Source organism: Pyrgilauda ruficollis, unplaced genomic scaffold (genome assembly GCF_017590135.1).
Source record: "Pyrgilauda ruficollis isolate IOZ18807 unplaced genomic scaffold, ASM1759013v1 scaffold74, whole genome shotgun sequence".
Taxonomy (NCBI): domain Eukaryota; kingdom Metazoa; phylum Chordata; class Aves; order Passeriformes; family Passeridae; genus Pyrgilauda; species Pyrgilauda ruficollis.
Genome location: NW_024529266.1, coordinates 1,221,897 through 1,242,863, shown reverse-complemented (window position 1 = coordinate 1,242,863; position 20,967 = coordinate 1,221,897). Strand labels below are relative to the sequence as shown.

The 20,967-nt window shown below is 37.7% G+C and overlaps 1 protein-coding gene across 3 annotated transcripts in view; it reads left to right on the top strand.

The window, feature by feature from the left end:
* Window positions 1–19,255, top strand: part of HMGCR (3-hydroxy-3-methylglutaryl-CoA reductase) — a 20,278-nt gene extending 1,023 nt beyond the window's left edge. The window contains exons 1-20 of one of the 3 annotated variants that reach the window (XM_041486203.1): window positions 7–49; window positions 3,256–3,451; window positions 3,795–3,906; window positions 4,441–4,528; window positions 4,630–4,714; window positions 6,255–6,360; window positions 7,269–7,375; window positions 7,733–7,849; window positions 8,341–8,492; window positions 9,298–9,542; window positions 9,686–9,858; window positions 10,301–10,495; window positions 11,486–11,644; window positions 11,823–11,980; window positions 13,116–13,221; window positions 14,122–14,292; window positions 16,325–16,465; window positions 16,569–16,727; window positions 17,027–17,181; window positions 17,329–19,255. In XM_041486203.1, the coding sequence (XP_041342137.1) occupies window positions 3,287–3,451; window positions 3,795–3,906; window positions 4,441–4,528; window positions 4,630–4,714; window positions 6,255–6,360; window positions 7,269–7,375; window positions 7,733–7,849; window positions 8,341–8,492; window positions 9,298–9,542; window positions 9,686–9,858; window positions 10,301–10,495; window positions 11,486–11,644; window positions 11,823–11,980; window positions 13,116–13,221; window positions 14,122–14,292; window positions 16,325–16,465; window positions 16,569–16,727; window positions 17,027–17,181; window positions 17,329–17,383 (2,649 nt within the window). In that variant the 5' untranslated portion in view covers window positions 7–49; window positions 3,256–3,286 and the 3' untranslated portion in view covers window positions 17,384–19,255. Of the gene's footprint in view, window positions 1–6; window positions 50–75; window positions 403–3,255; window positions 3,452–3,794; window positions 3,907–4,440; window positions 4,529–4,629; window positions 4,715–6,254; window positions 6,361–7,268; window positions 7,376–7,732; window positions 7,850–8,340; window positions 8,493–9,297; window positions 9,543–9,685; window positions 9,859–10,300; window positions 10,496–11,485; window positions 11,645–11,822; window positions 11,981–13,115; window positions 13,222–14,121; window positions 14,293–16,324; window positions 16,466–16,568; window positions 16,728–17,026; window positions 17,182–17,328 lie in introns of those variants that run through there. The other 2 variants (XM_041486202.1, XM_041486204.1) reach the window with 2 other exon arrangements.
* Window positions 19,256–20,967: the final 1,712 nt, after the last annotated feature.

Genomic DNA, 20,967 nt, shown 5'->3' with positions numbered 1-20,967 from the left:
AGTCCGGGGCGCGGCGGGACGGAGCGGGGAGCGCGGCTGGAGCGCGGCGGTGAGCGGGGACCGGCGACCGGCGAGGCTGGGGGGGTGGGGGGCGTGGGGCTGGCAGCACGCGTCCGCCGTGCCCAGCGGGCCGGCGCCGGCTCCGGGCCCCGAGTGCCTGTTGGGAAAGGCGGCGTCGCTATCGCCGCACGTACCGAGTGGCGGCCCTGCGCTTCACCGCCGCCCTGGGCGGCGTGCGGCCGATGGCCGTGTCGCTGTCCCGTTACCTTCCTGACGCCGTCGGGCTGCCCGCGTTCGCGCGGGGCTGCAGCGGTGGGCTGCGGCGCGGTGGCCTCCCCCTCTTCGAAGAAAAATGCCTCTCTTGCAGTGTGTCAGGGTCTCTGTGGTGTCTGTGCGCTCCGGGTGAGCTCCGCGCAGGTTTTCTCTCGGCTGTTACTGCCGCTTGATTGCTGTGGGTACTGCTGAGTCAGATAGGCGGAGATGGGGAATTAGTGCTGATGGGATAGGTGGTGTTGCACAGGATTGCTCTGAGGTTAGTGAGAGCTGTGTAACAAACCTTAAGAATTTAAGAGGCAAGTCGTACTGTTACGTGGGTGGTAATTGCTCTAAACGATTACATACAACCGGTCTAGTTTGCTTTTTACGCTCTGGGTAATTTTTGAGGGGGTCACTTTTGGGGTTTGTTCATATTTTGCATTCTGTTTTTATTCCCAAAATGGATTGCTTTCTTTTCTAGTCTCATAGAGAAATTTTTGATTGAAAACAAAGGCAAACAGGATTTATAAAGCATCCCTTTTGAGCCACCATTTTGAAACTCAGTAGCATAGATGATAAATTTCAGCTTTACATTTAGTGTTATGTCTTGCTAATTCCAAGCTAGAAGTCAGTGTGAGTGCATAAATATTTTAGACAGAAATATCAGCTGATGTTATGCATTGAATTTTTTTATAGCATCGTAATGCAGAATCAGTGTGTGAAATCATCAGTATTTTCTAGACAAGTCAGCTGCATAGTAGAAAGCATCCTGCGCTTTGGGCAGGTTAAATCAATACAAAAACTTTAAAGAATCATTTTATGTTAGGACTTAGTATGGCTCAGTTAACCCAGGATGAGTGATGAGGCATCCTGTATTTCAGGATAGTAGCAGTTAATAATACAAGTAAGATACTATGGATCATTATTTTAATTAATTGCTTAATTAATGTATTTCCCCCCCAATTAATTATGTGAAGCCATTTTACTTTTACCATTTTTGATTAGAAATGGGAAAAACAATTTCTCAGTAAAGATTTTGAAATCTTTCTAGCCATCCTAATTGGTTTTTGATTGTCAGATAATCATTCCAACTTGCTGAAATAGTTGTGTTAGCAGTATTACTAGGTTCAGGACTGGTAGAACTCTGTAAAGTCCTGTAGTAACTGCTAGTTATGATTTTCCTGAAATACAGTGGTAGTCAAAATTATTTGTGTTTTCAGAGGATGTTGTGATGCCTTTTATTTTTTTTTTGTGTTGTTTCAAAATCTTCAGCACAGGTATTCTTCTGGCTGGGTTTTATTTTAGTTTTCCTAATTAAAACATACCTTCCATTGTGTTGAAGAGAAATGATAATACCGGTGTGGAACAGCTTTGCAAGAACATAAATTTACAGAACGCAATAAAGAGTATATGATACAGGGAAGAAGAAGGGATAATAACAGCTTTAAAAGGAGGGGGTTAATTTTTAATTTTATTTTTTAAAAAGCATTCAGTCAGGAAATCAAATTATGTGTTCTTAAGGTAGGCAGTCTTCTCAACCATTTTCCCACTTTGGCTCCATGAGCCACAAACATCCTGCCACACCTTCACTGTGGAAGGATAAAGAAAAATAAATAATTGCTGTTGGTGCTCATGTGATACAGATTGGTATTGGTAGGAAACCAAGATGATTCTGGTATCTTCAGGAGCACTTAGGCAGATAGATTTGCCTGTCTCTTATTTTCTCCATTGAATGTCGACTTCATTTTTGATGTCCAAGCAAAAGAAGTAATAGCAAAAGTCCTGTGGATGGATTGTTGCATTTAGGACGGCACAAATGGATTTTTTTTATCCACTTTGAGGTGGTGGTATGTAGAGCCCTCATGCCTCCATGAAAATCTTGCAGTACTAGGTTGGTACATGTAAATTGCAGATTGTCTCTGTTAGGCAGGCTAAGCATTTTTTGCATAGTTAATCATTTTTTTTAACTTTTAAGTGCAGTTTTGTAAGCTGTTATTTTTATGAGGAAAGTCCAGTAACTAATGTATGTAAGAATGTTATGTCAATTTATTTCTATGCAGTAAAATGTAAGTAAAGATCTTTGACTTGCAGAAAGAAACAACACAGAGCAGATAGACCAGGATGTGGTCTGAAGGATGTGTTGAACATTCATGTTGTTAGTTATGTGAAAGATAGCTGTGAACATTTCTGGTAAATGTTTGTTATCTGTTGGAAGCAGAGGAATGATAAAATGCACCATTAACCAGGGAATAGTAAAGGGTAGAAGAGAACTGCCACAATGCTGTTGTGTGAGAACTTGCATGCTTTAGACGGAGAAGGAATATTTTTGAATTGTAATTAATTTGTATCACAGAATAATATTGAACAGAAAGTAGAGAAGACAGAAACATAACATCGCAATTCCTGCTGTTGAGTAGTACCAGTAATGGTTAATTGATAATTTTTTATAGCTCATCAGTATTTTTGATGGGAAGAACGAGTACAGAAAAATAACAGAATTTGGTGAGTGCTTAGATAGGCGGTAAAAACAAGAATTTTGAGTCAAAGCAGTATCAGAATTGTATGATAGAAGATTTCAAGAAGTCTCATGAGAGTAGTGAGGCTTTAGAATCACAGAATCTTCAGATTTGAAGGGACCCACAAAAGTCACTGAGTTCAGCTGTTAAATGAATGGCCCATATTGGGGCTGAACCCTCAACCTTGGCATTATTACCACCATACTCTAATGGGTGACCTAATCCCAGTGGCAAAGACTGAGAAGAAGCCAGGAAGATGGGTAGTACAAAAAAAAAGGTTGAGAAGACAGGGGCAGATCATACTGTATTTTGGAATATTAGAAATAGATGTGTTTTACGTGGAAGATTGAAGGAAAGGTAAAGATTCCTTTCTTTACTCATCTCTGCCTTAAGTGGTTTTTCTTCTATTTCCTGAAGGATGTCTTGCAGGAAAGTGTCTTTTTCACTGAATGTTGTACTTATATGAAGTATTCCTTTGCTGCAGGTTTGCTAAGTATAGAAAAACAGACTTGAAAATGCTGTCCAGACTCTTCCGAATGCATGGCCTTTTTGTAGCCTCTCATCCATGGGAAGTCATTGTGGGAACAGTGACTCTCACTATCTGCATGATGTCTATGAAGATGTTCACTGGGAATGACAAGATCTGTGGCTGGAATTATGAGTGCCCCAAACTTGAAGAAGTAAGGATTTAAAATAATTTTGTAGTATTTGGTGTTAATCAGTAGATCCAGGGTTTTCTATAGAATATGATCAAGCTGTGATGTATTAGGAGTAAAGTAGCCATGCAGAAGCTTCTTCATGGCCTTTTCTTATTTTGGACATTAAAGCTGTATGCAAACAGTGGTTCACTAATGACTAAGCATTTTAGTGTTTTAGTATTTTTATTTTTTAAGGCAAGACTAGCAGTGATATTTATTTTATTCTGGAACTTCACTTTTAAGGTAGCTTCACAATGGACTTAACATTTCACAATGGACTTTCCATAGTGTAAAAGCTAACTAAATTGCTTTGTATTTCATACAGGATGTTCTGAGCAGTGACATCATCATCCTGACAATCACACGCTGCATAGCAATTCTTTATATATATTTCCAGTTTCAGAACCTAAGGCAGCTTGGATCAAAATACATTCTAGGTATTGTATCTGGTTTTTGTATTTGCTGTATGTGTTTTAATTGTGGGGGAAGTGGTTTACCTAAATTGGTAACAAATATTAACTTTTTAATCCTTATTTTCACAACAGCATTATTTTATGGATTGCAGAAAAAATGTTTTGCATGTATCAAAGTACTATTTTTTTAGTGAAAGGTTGTGTAGGATTATATAAACACTGAAAATGTCATTCTTGAAATAACTTTTTATTATGTGAAATACTTAAAATTGTAGAGCTGTTTAAGCCACTTTTAATTTTACTTAAAATAAATTCAGATTTACGGCTTTTATTTCTGAGTCTTACTTTGAATGCATTACAGATTTTAGATTTTAATATCTATAAAAATAGCATCTACTTCAGTTTGTATCTTAGCTGCTGTTAATGCACTGAGTCAGGAATTATCATTCATTGTCATGATTCATCTAAAAGTGGGGGGTTTTAGGTTTTTTTTTTCTTTTCCTTTTCCTCTTCCATTATATATAAATGAAAAATTTCCTATTCTCTTGTTTTTTCAAGGTATTGCTGGCCTCTTCACAATCTTCTCAAGTTTTGTTTTTAGTACAGTGGTAATTCACTTCTTGGATAAAGAACTGACAGGTTTAAAGTAAGTAATGGATTGTTATTCTGGATTTTATGCTTACATTTTTTTTCCTGTACCATAAACCTTGAATTTTAACATATGCCTCTTTTTTTTTTTTTTTTCAGTGAAGCTTTACCATTCTTCCTGCTTCTGATTGATTTGTCAAGAGCAAGTGCATTAGCCAAATTTGCGCTCAGTTCCAACTCACAGGTCAGGCGAGTTATTTTTAAGGATTTTTTGGTTGGTTGGTGCTTTACTTTGGGATTTTTGTTTGTTTGTTTGCAATGGTGATTTTTAATTTAATGTTCAGAATTGGGGTTTTTGTTTGTCTTGCAGTGGAGATTTTTAATGTTCAGAATAGAACATTGTCCCATAGCAGGTGATTAGAACCTAGGTGAGCTTTAAGGCCCCTTTCAAAACAAGCCATTTTATAATTGTATGAGTAATCCAAGTGGAGAGACACACTGGGAAATAATGTCTTGGGGATACATAAATAACAAAAGGATGAGATTCTATCCAGAATGTGTTCTCTTGTCTTCTAGTGAATAGTAATATGGTAAAACTAGTGTGCACAGCCATGTGCATTGTTAATTGTATGTATGAGCATGACTGCATTAAACTGGAACTTTAAACCAGCAATGCTTACAGCTCTTCCAAGGAGGCTAGAGTTCCTAGACAGTCTTTCTTAAAATGCTTACTGACAGTAAAAAAGTTAATTTCTAGGACTCCAGAAGGGTATCTAAAGACACATCCAATGTTATGCTGTACCTACTAAAAAAAGCATGTTTTTAGGCTAAATGTTAGCAGAACATTAGCAGTAGCATATGTGCAGACAACAACATCCATGCTCTAATACATTTAACACAACACGGTAGGAGAGATTGACAGGACATCTTGCTTGTCATACCTGGTAATGTTTGTTTACTAATACTCCAAATTCTGAAATAAAGGTATATTAAGTGGGATTACTTTGTGCTTACAAAATACTGTACATGGCATTTGTACATACTAATTGTGACAGAACATAATATGTTATATTTTAATTTGGTGTATATTACAACATACAGTTTCTATATATGCAATATAATGTGTTCTATATTATTTTACGACTACTGCAAGTACAGAATTTTTTGCTAATTTTTAAGAGAATATTTTACAAAAAGGTTTCTTCTGCGTTTTTTTTTTCCCTCTGCTGCCCCAAAAATACCATCACCAGGAAAACAGTAGCAAACTCTCTAGAGTCTATCATGCCTGCTTTCTGAAGGAAATCCTTTTTTCCCCGGCAGAAAGCTTTAGTGCCTTTTGTGACCACTTTTCTATCAGCTGAGTCTACAGAGTTAAATATAAAATACTAAAGTAATAGTAATTGGGGTACAGATATGTGATTGTAAGAAATTTTGAAATGCCATGACACAAGTGACTTATTTCATGTCTTCAGATTTAGAAGTGGTGTTCTTTTGAATTTAATATAATGAGTGTCTCTGCCCATTGGTGTTGTAGAAGCTTAGAATACTGATGAGCCAAAGGTAGAGAAATCCATCAAAATGAAATAATTTTGTGTCAATAGACTGTGAAAGTATAATAAAATAGCATACAGAAAATCTGTTTCCTTTTTCTCATAATAGTTAATTTTCAATACATGTTTTAGAAGGCCTTACCACCATAATACTACTCTGTTTACTAGTCATGTTATGTCCAAGTTAATTTTGTTTTTGTCTTCATGTTAATGGACAGAAATTTTTCTTTCTAGGATGAAGTAAGAGAAAATATTTCACGTGGGATGGCAATATTAGGCCCTACGTTTACACTGGATGCACTTGTGGAGTGTCTTGTAATCGGTGTTGGTACCATGTCAGGTGAGCCATACAGTCTAAGTTAAAAAAGGCTTTTTGAGAGACATTAGGATATGGAGAGTTTCAAATTGTAGGTGTTACCCATGAGAGTGGAGTGACTTAATCTATTTCTTTATCTATCTCCTAATTAGTTTATTTTACTGGTTTATTGCAAATATGATTAATATATACATGTTGAACCAAAGTTTGAAATACTAGTAATGACTTTCCTTGAGCATTGTGTAGTAGGAATGAACTTCTGTGCAGCTGCTTTCATAAGATTTGGTTTGAGTTTTTTTCAACTACATTGCATACCTTAACAGCATCTTCTTATTTGAAGAGCACTTACTCATCAAATAGTTTTGGTTCTTTCAGGGTATTGTGTATCAATAAGCTGTTTTCTTCTTTATATCTTAGGGACAAAAGCTCATTTTGGTCTTGTATGTAGTTTTTAAAACATTTTATACTGTTAGCCCTTTCATCCTTACTAAGGCAGTTGTGTAATGCATGTGCAACTTGGCTAGCGTGCCTTTTTTCTGGATACTTGTGAACAAGTAGGTGGGGTGTATACTTCTTGCCTGAACATCCCATATTTGGAAAGGGAGTTCAGTACATAGTGTTGGCTAATTTTTTTTGCTCTAAGAAGTAAGGAGTTTCAAGCTTTCATTATGAAGTTTAAAATCTGGGTGAACTTCATTTGTCTTTATTTAGAATTACACCTTAAAATACTTTTCTGTCAATACATAAATACATATTGTACTTAGAATAAGCCAATGCACAATGAGTAGGCCTTAAGATGCTTGTTTTTAATTAATCTTGATGGTTCCTTCTGTAATCTGCAGTGTCAGTAATGATTTCTTTCTCAGTCCAGCAGCACTTCTTCAACTATAGCCAACTGCATATTCAAATGTAAAAACTGTCTTTTTATTTAGGTGTACGACAGCTTGAAATTATGTGCTGCTTTGGCTGTATGTCTGTTCTTGCCAACTACTTTGTCTTCATGACCTTCTTTCCAGCTTGTGTGTCATTGGTATTAGAGGTAAGACCAACTTCAAGACAACCTCAAGTTTAGTATTCAGCCCTGTGCTTCTGTAGGCTATACTTTTCATCATGAAGTTACATGCTGTCATGTTCATCTTCCTTTCAAAGTAAATTGGAGACAGTACCATGTAAATATCTCTGTAAATGAGTCACACTCAGTAGTAGTTGTGATCTAAAGCGTACTAAACAGACGATACTGTAACTTATTGTCTGTCCAGGGTCTTTCACAATTGAAAGTTAACTACAGACTCTTGGTAATTTGTCAATAATCAAATAAAAATATAATGTGGAATCTTATTAGTTGGTTCTTCTAACAGGTGCTATATATGACCTATTTTTGGGGGTTTTTTTGCAGCTTTCAAGAGAGAGTCGTGAAGGGCGCCCTATATGGCAGCTTAGTCATTTTGCTCGTGTTCTGGAAGAAGAAGAGAATAAACCAAATCCTGTGACACAGAGAGTCAAAATGATTATGGTTTGTGGCTCTTTTTCACCTGTGGTGATGCAATCAGTGAGGTGTCCTGGTGCAAAAATGAAGCTTTTGTTTCCTATAGACTTGTATTCTGCAGCCCATTAGTTGGGTCATAGTTTTTAATTAACATCCCCTATATCAACACCTGTTATTTTCCTGCTTATGCCATTTCTCTGCCAAGCACTCAGGGTTCTTTCATGTGTGCTCCCTCTTACCCCTCCAGTACCCTCAGCTTCCTTTGCTTATTTCTTGAGCGAGAGAAAAAATGTGAGTGGGACACATCCAAAACTACTATACAGCAATGTCACAGTAGGCCATAAAGGGTGTTAATTAGAGGTGTGGAAAATCAGCTTTTGGATTTTAGAGGCTTGGGAAGCATGGGAGAAAAAAACATCAAAAATATCCAAACAGAAAGAGGACAATATTTACTGTTAGTGGGTTAGATACCAAGGTACATTTGAAAAATTAATACTTGTTTTGTGTTTTTTATACAGTCACTGGGTTTGGTTCTTGTTCATGCCCACAGTCGTTGGATAGCGGAACCAGCTGCTCAAAACAGTACTGTTGAAAATTCAGTGGGATTGGATGAGAATGCACCAAAGAGAATTGAACCTAATGTTTCACTGTGGCAGTTCTACCTTTCTCGGTGGGTGGCTTCACAGAAGTGTGATTGTGCTGTATTTCTACTGCTGCCAAGCAAGAAACTTGTTGTCCTAGGTCACAAGACTTGCAGACTTAGAGGTCTGACCACTATAGGACTCCTTGGAACCAGAGGTGACATTCAGAAGAAATGTCAATATTATGCCATTTGTCCAAACCCTTGAAATAATCAAGGACATGATCAAGAGCTAGTTGTCCTGTATGCATCAAAACATTGTCTTTTCCCACTAGCATCTTTCACAGCATATTGGAAATAATTTTAAGACTGCACTAGAGTAATTACTTACACAGAGTTTCTGATTGTTCATACCTAAGTGCAAAACCCATTTTATACTATGGCTTTTCCTTCAGCTCAGTTCAAGTTTTTTCTGAGAACTCGGAAATTTCTGGTATAGGCACAGGGGTTTTGTCCCATCTTAACAGTTCATCTTTCATCATAGTAGTCATAATTGGCAGAGGATGATAAAGGAAACTTTGTCTTGTCACTGGGGGACAGGTGTCAAATCAATTTGATGTAGCTATCAGTGAATCTTTTACAGTCATTTTTCATACCAGATTTATGTAACTCTTTAATGACGTCTAAAGATTTCCATGTTGATAGTAGTATGAAGAATGGTTTTTCCACCCTAGCCTAGCATACTTCAATGTCCTGGTAGAAAATACCTTCTGACTGGAATTTCTATAACCATGTGATGATGGAATTATTACTCTTTCTGAAGCAAAAAATGTTAAAATGCTGTTCTAGGCAACAAATTGTATTTACTCTGTACTTACTTTTTAATCTTTTTTAGAATGGCCAGTATGGACATTGAGCAAGTAATCACGCTTGGATTAGCGCTTCTCCTTGCTGTCAAATATATTTTCTTTGAGCAAGCGGAGACTGAATCTACCCTCTCACTGAAGAATCCCATAACGTCTCCTGTGATGGTACAGAAAAAGGTCCCTGAAAATTGTTGCAGGAAGCAGACTGAACTTCTGAAAAACAATCAGAAATCTAACACAGGAGAAGAAGCTGTCATTCCCAAAGATGAGAGTGGTTGGTAATTTTTATAGTTCTAAAGTCTGGACCCATTAATGAGTATTTGGAACAAATTGTGCAATCTTTGGTAGCATATTATATTTGGTATCAAAACTTCAGGATTTTCTGAACTGAAGTTCATTTTTATTATCTCTGTGCAGCTGAAGTCATAAAACCTGTATTAGCAGAGTTATCAACCAAGGCTACGTTTGTGGTAGGCAATTCCAGCCCTGTGGAAACTTCTTCATATCTTAGTGGAAAAGAGGAAGAGATTGAGTTACCTAAAGAGCCACGTTCTATTGAGGAATGTGTTCGTATACTTGGAAATGCACAGGTATGGAAAAAAACCTTTTTTATTTAACCTCTACTGCAACATCTGATTTGAGAGTTGTTAAGAGTTCTTTTCCCAGCTTTTAGATAATCCCATTGGTTGTAATATCATTCTTCAGGAAATTACACGGCTTTAATAACGTGGGAGGGTGTGGAGGTCATGACTAAAACAAAACTCTTTAATGAGTTACTTCTCAAGTCAGTTGAGAAGGGATTAGCTTCATCATTAATAACATACCAAGTCTTTGGAGCTTCATCATGTACATGTATGAATGGGTGTCTAATCACGAAAGTTTTTGATCATGTGTCGGCCTGCTGTAAAGCCTGATGTTGGCAGTTGACCCCTTTAGCAAAGTAAAGTTGCTACTCTTCTTCTTCTAGAAACATTTAAAAGGATTTTCACCAGGAGAGTCTCTATTTTCTCTCTCCACCCTTTATGTTTTCAGGAAGGAGCAAAATTTCTTACTGATGCAGAGGTTATCAGCTTAGTTAATGCTAAGCATATTCCTGCATACAAACTGGAAACCCTGATGGAAACCCAGGAGCGAGGTGTATCCATTCGCAGACAGATGTTGTCTAAGAAACTTCCTGAACCTTCATCTTTGCAGTATCTTCCTTATAGGAATTATAATTATTCTTTGGTACGTACAAAGTAGACAAGCAGAATTCACTGTAAGACTATTTTCCAAACACAGGAGAAGAAAAACATGAACCTGTTGGAACAAGTACAGAGGAGGCCACTAAATTGATCAGGGGTTGGAATATCTCACCTGTGAGGATAGGCTAATAGAGTTGGGGTTTTTCATCCTGGAAGAGGAAGCTTTGGCAGGACCTTAAAGCACTTTCCAGTATCTGAAGGGGGCTTACAAGAGAGGGAGGAGGGACTTTGCACAAGGATCTGTAATGAAAGGACAAGGGGGAGCGTCCTTAAGTTGAAGAAGGGCAGATTTAGATGTTAGGAAGAAATTCTTCACTGTGAGTGTGGTGAGACACTGGAACAAGTTGTCCAGAGAAGGTGTGGCTGGCCCAATCCTGGCAGTGTTCAAGGCCAGGCTGGATGGGGCTCTGAGCAACCTGGTCTAGTAAAAGGTGTCGCTATTAAATAAATCCATAGTCATGTATATGAGTTAACAATAAGCATGGTCAAAACTGATGTAGAAGGAAAAAAATAAGAGGCAAACATGAGGCACCACCTTTAATTGCTCTTGATGTTTTTAAACCTAGGGTGGTGCATGAGTTTTGTAAGTTGTCCAAAAAGTATTTCATATCAAAATATGCAACTGACTTATCTAAGAAACGCAGAGTTCTACTAATACTGAGCCAGAGCTCAACTGAATGATAATACTACCTTGAGCACAAGTTAAAATGGAAAATAGTTCTAAAATTATTTTAAAACTTAAAGGTTATTTAAGTAAAATTTATTACTGTACAGGATTCAATACATCTGCCTAGTATTGAATAGCGTTAGCTGTAGCTGTTAACTTTTTGAAGTGTCAGTGAGTTGCTTTATGGGTAAATTTGTGGGTGTTTTACAAAGATGCCTCGGTGTAGTTGTAGGCATTGTATGTAGCATTGCTGTACTGTAGCACTGGAATGTAACCTGAGTGATTGTTTTGTATGGTTTCTGTAAGGTGATGGGAGCTTGCTGTGAAAACGTGATTGGATATATGCCTATTCCGGTAGGCGTAGCAGGACCTCTGGTTTTGGATAACAAAGAGTTTCAGGTGCCAATGGCAACAACAGAAGGGTGTCTTGTAGCAAGCACAAACAGAGGATGTAGAGCAATATGTGTAAGTATTGTGTGACTTTAAAAACTTCCTATATTATAAACATACATAAATATAATGCATAAAAATACTCATTAGATAAACCTAAACATATTCAGGTTTATATAATGCATATATTTTATTTCTTGAAAATTAAAATTTCAGTAATCTTACTTTGTCCACCTTCTGCTTTGGTTTTTAGCTTGGTGGAGGAGCAAGTAGCCGCATTCTGGCAGATGGGATGACTCGAGGACCGGTTGTAAGGTTGCCCACTGCTTGCCAGGCTGCAGAGGTGAAAGTCTGGCTTGAAAGCCCCGAAGGTTTTAAAATAATGAAGGAAGCTTTTGACAGCACAAGTAGGTTAGTATAATGGCTCTTCCAGCTTCATTTCCAGACATAAGACTTCCATGGATGGTAGAAAGATCTCAGTTGTTTTTTTGAGTACTGTAGTAGAGGATATTACATCTCTGTTTTGGCTATCCCAGTGTTGTGAGCGTCTAACAGGACAGAAGTCGCTCAGGCTAGTGTGCCAATAAACATTTTTTCACTGATAATGGTAAACTGTGTATTAACAAATAGATATATACTACATAGTAATTAATAGAATACTAACTTGTCTAAGCATTTTTTTAAAAATCTTATGAACTTACTTTGATTTTTACTAGGCAGAGTAACTAACTGTAGTTACTATGCTGAAAAAACCCTCAAAGTTTGGTCTTTCAGATGATATTATTAATATAATTAATCTGTGATGTTTCAGAGAGTACAAGGTAAACTAATGGTACAACTGAAATGCTAAAAAAATGTAAAAGAGTGGTAAGAATAAGTCTATTTCAAGCCCTAGAGTTTTCTCTGGGGCTTATGATTACCTTCTTGCTTTAGGAAGATTCAGAGAGAGATTTTCTTACCTGTTGTGTTTCTTAACAAGTGTCAGCCAAAGGTACATCTGTATTTTGGCCAAAATCAGCTCATGCTGCTTTTTAAATGCAGTATTTTCTGTGTTTTGAGTAACTTGTGCAGCTTGCACTGTTGAACATAGCATGCTTTTTGCCCTGCTGTAAAACTTACATCAGAATTTCCAAAGGCCTCATTATTACTTTATATCTGGTAGTGAGATGTTTTAAGGAATAGAAATGAATAAAATTTATGTTAGCAGTTCAGGATATTTTATTTCTTTAAGTTCAGGGATAGAAAATATAAAAAGGCAGTGAACACTTTTACAGTGAATATTTTTGTAGTACCTATTCAAGAAAGCACCATGCCTGGAAGGGTTCAAGAAATGGATGTAGCTCTTGATGCTGTGCTCCTGTTGGAAAGATGATTGTCTGTCAGAGACTGGACTCTTGTTGGTTTTACAGCTCTTTTCCAAATGATTCGTAAAGGAATCTATGATTCTGTATTTAGCAGTGCAATTTGCAAAGATTTACTGTAATTTTGCCACTTAAACATAATAATTGCCATGACCATTGTAAGTAATAGTTAAATTTTCTTGCAGGTTTGCCCGCCTACAAAAACTTCTCATCAGTTTGGCTGGTCGTAACCTTTATATCCGTTTTCAGTCTGGAACAGGGGATGCAATGGGAATGAATATGATTTCAAAAGTAAGGACCATTATCCTTAAGTATTTTTTAAAAAATGGGTATTCATTTTTAAAAGTAGCCTAATAACCTGTGACATGAGAAAGACGAGACAGAGTGGTCTTTGCACAAAATAATAAAAATGTTTGATTTTGTCAAGACAAATAGGAAGAGAATGATGGAAGTAAAATGTAATTTTTTATTTTATATTTTTAATAATTATTTAAAGAAAGTATTTTTGGTAATAGGAGAAGCTAAGCTGGTTGCACTGTTGCTTTGAGCCAAAGATTTTATCCAGCAATAATTGTTCTGTTATTGTGTTTATCACTTCCTAGTTAATAAAGAATTAGGAGTGGCAACAGAGAGATGTTCTCTAGTTTTGCTTGTTTGTTTATATACAAACATGGGGAAGAACTTGAGGTATGATCCGTAGATTGGTGGGATGCCTTGTGCTGTAGGAAATTAATAACGTTAGACTCAAACTTCATATAGAATAGGTAGTCAGAACCATTATAAATGTGGATCTGATCATAGCAGATTTTCTAGTCTGATTTCCTAGTGTAGAGAAGCTCTTTCCAATACATCCAAAACTGATCAATTCCATGCCTGTAATATTCAACTTAGTTCCTTTTATATCTTCAGTATGGTAACCATATGTCCATGTACCTAAAAGGGATCCAGGGAGTCTGTATGCACTAGGAAAAAACAGTTATTCCCCAATATAATTCCCAAAGTGATTAGAAAAAGGATAGTCATAATTGTTTGTGTTTTTCCCCCTCCCGTTTCTTGTTTCTTCATTATATTGTGTTCTTTTCTTCCACTGTAACTAATAATCTGATTAGAATACTGTTCCACTGTCCTTGAATAGCTGGTTTTACACCCATAATGATAAACCTAGCCTATTAAGTGTTTCTCTCTTAACAGGGTACTGAAAAAGCACTGGCGAGGCTGAATGAGGAGTTTCCTGACCTTCAAGTTATAGCTATCAGTGGCAACTACTGTACAGACAAAAAACCTGCTGCTATAAACTGGATAGAAGGAAGAGGGAAGTCTGTTGTCTGTGAAGCAGTCATTCCAGCTAAGGTTGTTAGAGAAGTAAGTGTCTGCTTTCTTGTTTATAAAAATACATACATTTTGCAAAACTGATTCTTACTTTACATCATAAATGTGAACTGAAAGTTGTTTTCCAGGTAAGGATAGTTCTTACACATCTTTACAGGTACTTCTGTAGGATAAGCCATTTCTCTCAGTGAGTAGTCACTTCCTTTTTCCTTGTGGCTTGTGTGAAATAGTGTGTATGTGTTTCATGATGCATATCTAGTTGAAGGCATTAGGATTTTCATGTTTAACCTCTGAAAAATTATGCCAAGTTTTGACAGATGTTTACATGTTCTGTTTTGTCTGTCATTAAACCCAGTCTTTTAACCCTTCTACTCATATTTTGTCTCACATGCACCTGGCTTTCTCTTCAATACTTGTATGCTTCCTCCTACAATGGAAACAGATAATCAGGTGGTTTACTTACCACAAAGCTGTCTTGGCATCTTGCATGACCAAGGGTATTGCTTTATAAGCAGTGCCAGTTGTATTCTCTGGCTGGCTTGTCCTCCATTACAACAGTGTCTTAGATTCTCTTCCACCTGAGTTCAGAAGCTGGCTTCTGTGTCAGATAAAATCCATTGCCTGTTACCTGGTTGTCAGCACTGGCCATGGGAGACAATATCCTGGGAAGAATTCACTACATTGTAACACTTGTTCAAGATCTTATAAGTGGGTATTTGCATATTGGATAGGGGTTGTTTTTTTGCTTGCTTTCCCCTAGTGAAATCCCCTAGATTTGTCCAGTCCCTTCTGGAAAACTATATAAACTTCTAGAAGTAGTATTCTGGGCAGTAGTATTCCACAGTCCAGCTTCGCCTTGTGTGAGAACTACCTTAGTGTTGATTCCATTTGATGATGCCCCAGTTTTGTACTGGGAGAGATGCTTAAGACTTGTTATCTTCACTCAACTGCTCAAGATTTTACAGCTCTGACACAGCCTGTCCACCTTCCCAGCTATTCTCATTTTCAGACTGAAAAGTACTAGTTTCTCTATCAGCAATGAGTAAACAGACTTCTAGTATGTCTTTGAACATCCTTACCTCTGCATCTTTTACAGTTCTACCATGTCTAAAATTCTGGGTACAGAGTTGGACACAGGATTCTAACAGTGTGTGCAGAATGGATTTATACATTGACATAGTTCATGTCTTCTTGGGTAGTATACTGTTTTTCAAATTGTTGTCACAGGCAATATCTGTTGTAACCTCAGGATTTCATTCCAGGGTAGTAATGAGGAGGTAGTCCTTTCATCATGGGCATTGATAATTTTTAGGTAAATTTGGGAAGGTTTTCCTCAAATCCCAGCCCTGTATGTCACCACATTTACTTATATTGAACTCTTAATACATAAATATCACATTTTTTTCAGTGCTGCAGACTTGGTGCAGTTGTCTGTAAATACTGTTCCTACTGTGCAGGAATGTCTTAAATTTTGCTCAACAACAGTATCTCTTTGGACCATCTTTCATAATTTTTATATTATATTCAGTATAAATCTTACTTGAAAGTTTCAAAATACAGTCACTATAGTATAAATGTGCCACTTAATTTTATATTACTATTCATAGTATTTATTTACCTATGTAGAAGAGTGGTTTGTGTTGGAACTTTTCAGCTTGGCTCCATATTCATATGCAAAACAAATTTGGGAAGAGTTTAGTGTCTGGAACAACTTGACAGGAATGTTAACATCATGTCAAGGTAAATTAATGGGATATTTCTGTCAAGATGATTTTGCTTGTTCCATTGTGAATATAAGGGAGACTTTGAAATGGAGCACCCAGCTGTGAGCTTCTCTCACCTGTGCAAGTCCAGATCCTTTGTACTGACTTCTCCATTGTTACTTGGACATCCTACATTTGAAAGTCTCCTTTGGAACAAAAATAAAAGGTATCCAGGACAATGATTGAGTCAAATTCCATACAGAAGCAAACAAGGGGTGAGGGCCATGAATAACCATAAATAGAGTATTTCTACTCCTGCCTGAGGAAGAGGGTAGTAAAAGTGTATCTATCACTTCTTCCAGGTCTTGAAAACAACTACGGAAGATCTAGTGGAAGTAAATATAAACAAAAATTTGGTGGGTTCTGCGATGGCTGGTAGCATAGGTGGCTACAACGCACATGCAGCAAACATTGTGACAGCGATCTACATTGCCTGTGGTCAGGTAGGTTTGTTCTACACCAGTTCACATTTTCTTTAGTTCAGTAATTCTTAATTAAACACTGATTTAAGTGTCTGGATTGTTGTTTCTCCTCCTTGATCTGAAGGATGCTGCGCAGAATGTGGGCAGCTCCAACTGCATCACTTTGATGGAGAGGACTGGTTCCACCAATGAAGACCTGTACATCAGCTGCACGATGCCTTCTATAGAAATAGGGACTGTTGGCGGAGGCACCAACTTGCTCCCACAGCAGGCCTGTTTGCAGGTATAGTTCTCAAAGCTGAAAGAAACTTATCTTCTTAAATCAAAGGTTGCCTTCATGTGGTGTGCAAGCAATATTGTGGGAATGGGGCTGTTTGAAACTTGGTATATTTTATATAAAAATGTTAGAAATGTCTAATGAATTGTTTTCATATATCCAGTTCCTAAAGCTTAAGACATTCACTAATGTCTTAATAATATTAAAGAGACTCATTGGATATAATTTAGAAATACTTTAATACCAAATATATAATAAATTGACTTAGATTGCATAGCATAATACTGCCTTGTATTTTTTTCCAGATGTTAGGAGTTCAAGGTGCAAGCCAAGATAACCCTGGTGAAAATGCCCGTCAGCTTGCTAAAATTGTTTGTGCTACAGTGATGGCAGGGGAATTGTCACTAATGGCTGCTCTTGCAGCAGGGCATCTAGTCAAAAGCCACATGATCCACAACAGGTAAAAAATGGAAAAATTTGTGTATTCTCTGCTGTTTTGATCCTCTTACAAGTACAGGAGAGTCAATAATGATTGTGACTAATTGCAACACATAAAAGCAGTGTAACATTTTAACTATCTAATTTATTTGTCTTGCTGTTTTATTAGGTCAAAGATAAATCTACAGGATCTTCAAGGAACCTGCACTAAAAAGGCAGCTTGAATACTAAAATGGCTTTGAAATGAAGAATTGTTTTAGTAACTGACCAGGTGCACAAGGAAAAAAAACCAAAATATATGAAGTTCAGAATAAAGATTGCCTTCAACTCAATGATGTCTGTGTAAGAGAAACTAAGAGATCAAGACTTGAGACTTGCTATGCTTGACCTTCTTCAGTGGTTAGAGACTGTGAAAGAAGTCTGTCAGATGTCTTGAATATGGCTTTCAAATTCTTACTCTTACACATCATTTTCTGAAGAGTCAGTCTTATGTTTTTACAGGTTGAGATTATTTTGCCTAAAAAGGTCCTGGTAACTACTAAACTGAAAAGTAATTTGTACGTTTAAAATAACAAAACAAAAGAAGTTGGTGTAAACTTGGATTGAATGCACTGGGTCCTTGCCATCTTTATTTTCTGGTTAAACAAGCATGTTTTTTAAAGTGATGGCAAGCCTAATCACTTTCTATGAACTCCCAGTTTTAATTTGTCCACATGTAAAACAGGTCTTAGGCTATCAGACAGTTTAATTGAATGATATTAGTTTAATAGAAATATTATATTCTATTCTGTCTATATATAGTACTTGATTTGCTGCTGCTTCAGCTAAGCAGTGTTGATTGTTTAACACCACAATTTAGGTTATTCCTTTATGTAAAACTTGTGATCTGTAAAGTTCTGAACTGTTAAATATAGTCTGTACTAAAGTAGGGAAGAACAGTGTCTTCAACTGTTTTGGTACTTTGTAGAAAAAATGAAATGGTAACTTCAAAACAGTTATGTGTCAGACAGGTATTTAAATGTAGTTTCTCAAACATTATGTGATAGGAGTGCATTCAAACAAACGAGTCAAGAACAGATGTTTACACTTACTTAACAAGAAGTCTCTTTAGGAACATATATACACATTGTGTACCTTATGTTGGGGATTTTTATGAGGTGTTTAATGCTTATTCTCCAAGAATAGGTGTTTATCCACCATTTCAGCTGAGATAAAAGTAAGCCAGAAAACCACACTGTTCTTAAAAAGAAAACGGAGGGGATTTTTTTTCTTTTAATTTCCTTTTGAACTTTCTTTCTGAGGTGGGGAATATTTATTTTAAAAAGAAATCTTAGCTTTTTTGTCAATGAAAAGTACTAATTAAGGGGATTCAATGAAATTACATGTTAATGTAAGAAGCAGTTTTTGTAATAAAATACTGTATTTGGACCAGTGAAGCAGTCTCAGGTGTTCTTACTGTAATAAAGAAAACCCAGATTTATTCTGGTTTGATTCACTTTTGGGAATACTGCTAAATGCATAGCCCTGCCTAGTTAATCACAGGAGGAAAATTATTAATATGCTTGATGATTTTTTTGTTTGGTTGGTGTTGGCTTTTCTTGTTTGACTTTTTGTGGGGGGAATCAGTGGATTGGGCTGGGTTTCCTGCAGCATCATTCCTAAACGGGTGTCTAGTAGAGGTGCTCTTCTAACGTGCAGATTTGATACACATCATGGTGGGTTGCTTTGTAGTACATTTGCACATTAATATCCATTGTAATGAGCTCGTAAATGTAATGTGCAAGCATGAAGACATACTACATGCTAGACATGTTATGATGGCATGTAAATAGCAAATACCATGAATGTTTATCTTCCTGCAGTATTGTTGCTAATTGCTACTATTTTTATTTAAGGAAATTTGGAATTACTTGGTTTCTGTGTTCATTCAATGATTTTATTTAACACTGGTCTGGCAATAAATGGTGGTTCAGTGTTCATTTCAGTGGATTTAACTGACATTCTGTCTGGCAGAATTAACTTTTTGTATTATTACTAAACTGTGTACATTTTGGTACAGAACTACTTTTTCAGTTTCAGTAAAACCATGGAAAACACATTGGCTTAATTGTGATATTTTAAGCTTGCTTCTTGACTTAGTGACATATTTGTAGACCGTCTAAATTAAGAGAGTTAATGAAAAGACACCGGCAAGCAGTGCTAAACACAGCCAGGGCTGTGACACCAGAACTTCTCCCCTTGTTTGCAGAAGCCCGTTGGCACTCATTTATTCTCCTCAAAGCTTTATTAGGCAATTTGCCCAAGGGGGAGAACTAACTCACTGCATCATTACAGATACCTTCTGCTGGGGCCTGTTTGTCAAGATCAAACCACCTGTCTAGAATAGAATTTCTAGAATTGCCGTAACTTCGGTGCTGTACTTGTACCATTGATAATGGTTTCCCAAATATTTTAAAACCCTAGAAGAAAAAAAAAACATTTAAAATAGTGTGTTTGGCTCTGGTACCACCTTGCTTCTCTCCTTACCTCCTTTCTCCTCTGTGTGCTGAATCTATTTTACCCTGTAGCACACCAGTCCCCTTCTGCTGGTGTGGAAGTTTCAGCACTGTGTTTCAAGCACTGCAGCCCCAGCTGCCTCTAACCACATGGTTCTTGCCCACCTTGATTTCCCCAGCTGCTGCAAGGCCCTGTCACTGAACTGAGCATTACTGAACCTTCCTGATGGAGGGAGCAGCTCCAGCAAAGGGATGCACACCACCACCACGTGCACCCTGAGCACAGCTGTGATACCAGAAGCCTGGTATAGCAGGTGCTGACCTGGGAGGATGTGGCTCTGCCAAGCTCCAGCACAGGCATTCCTAGGCAGGCACACTGATTGCTGGAAAGGAGTGCAGCTGGGAGACCACTTCCTTTCTCATAGGAGCGTACAAGTACACTGGGTGTGCCGGTGCACAGACGCTGGACAATTTTCATCCTTGATGTGAATCTTGCTCATAAGGTGAATACAGCCCTGGGAAAAGCTGTGGTAGAGGGCCTGTCCTGCTCCTTCCAGCTGCCTTTTGGAGTGCAGTGAGAGCTCTGACTACTCGGGATGTTTTTCACATGTGTATCCTCTCCATCTCCTTTAGATGTGGCTTACCATTTTCAAGGTCATATCCTCTTTCTCCCTTTGGCTTTGGTTAGGGAAGGTTTATATTGTACAAAGATATCTGCTGAAACAAGATGATGGTTTGGGATCCTGTCTTGCCTCAGTGCAAATTAGCATTCCTGTCAGGTCCACTTTGTCCTGCACACAGTAGTGACAGTGGTGTGCATCCAGTGACACCCCTAACACTGATAATTCCATACCTTGTCCTCCTGCCTGGGGATGGCTGCTGGCCCCAGGCTCACCTTGCTTACTAGCCTGTGGAAGGGGGGAGGCCTGCTTCCAAAGTTAACCTCACCTCAGTGCTCCAAGGCTTTTGCAGTCTCTTACACAATGTAAAGCTACTTAGCATCCTATCTTAACCACCAGTTTTACTTCAGTCTGCTTTTAGGGGACTCTAAGAGCTTTAGCCCCAGCTTTCATAGGTTGCTCCCATTCCATTCCCACTAGGACTCAGGCCTTCTAGAAGAATATGATGGATTGACCTTGTTGTTGTTCACCCACACTCGAGCAGGACAGGAAAGAGAAATTGTAAAGGTAAAAATGAGAAGACAGATTGAGATAGAGACTGCTTAGGAGATAAAGTGAAGCGACACACAGAAAGCAAAACAAAGAATTCATTCACAGTTCCCTAGCAGCAAGCAGAGCTTCGGCACACCAACA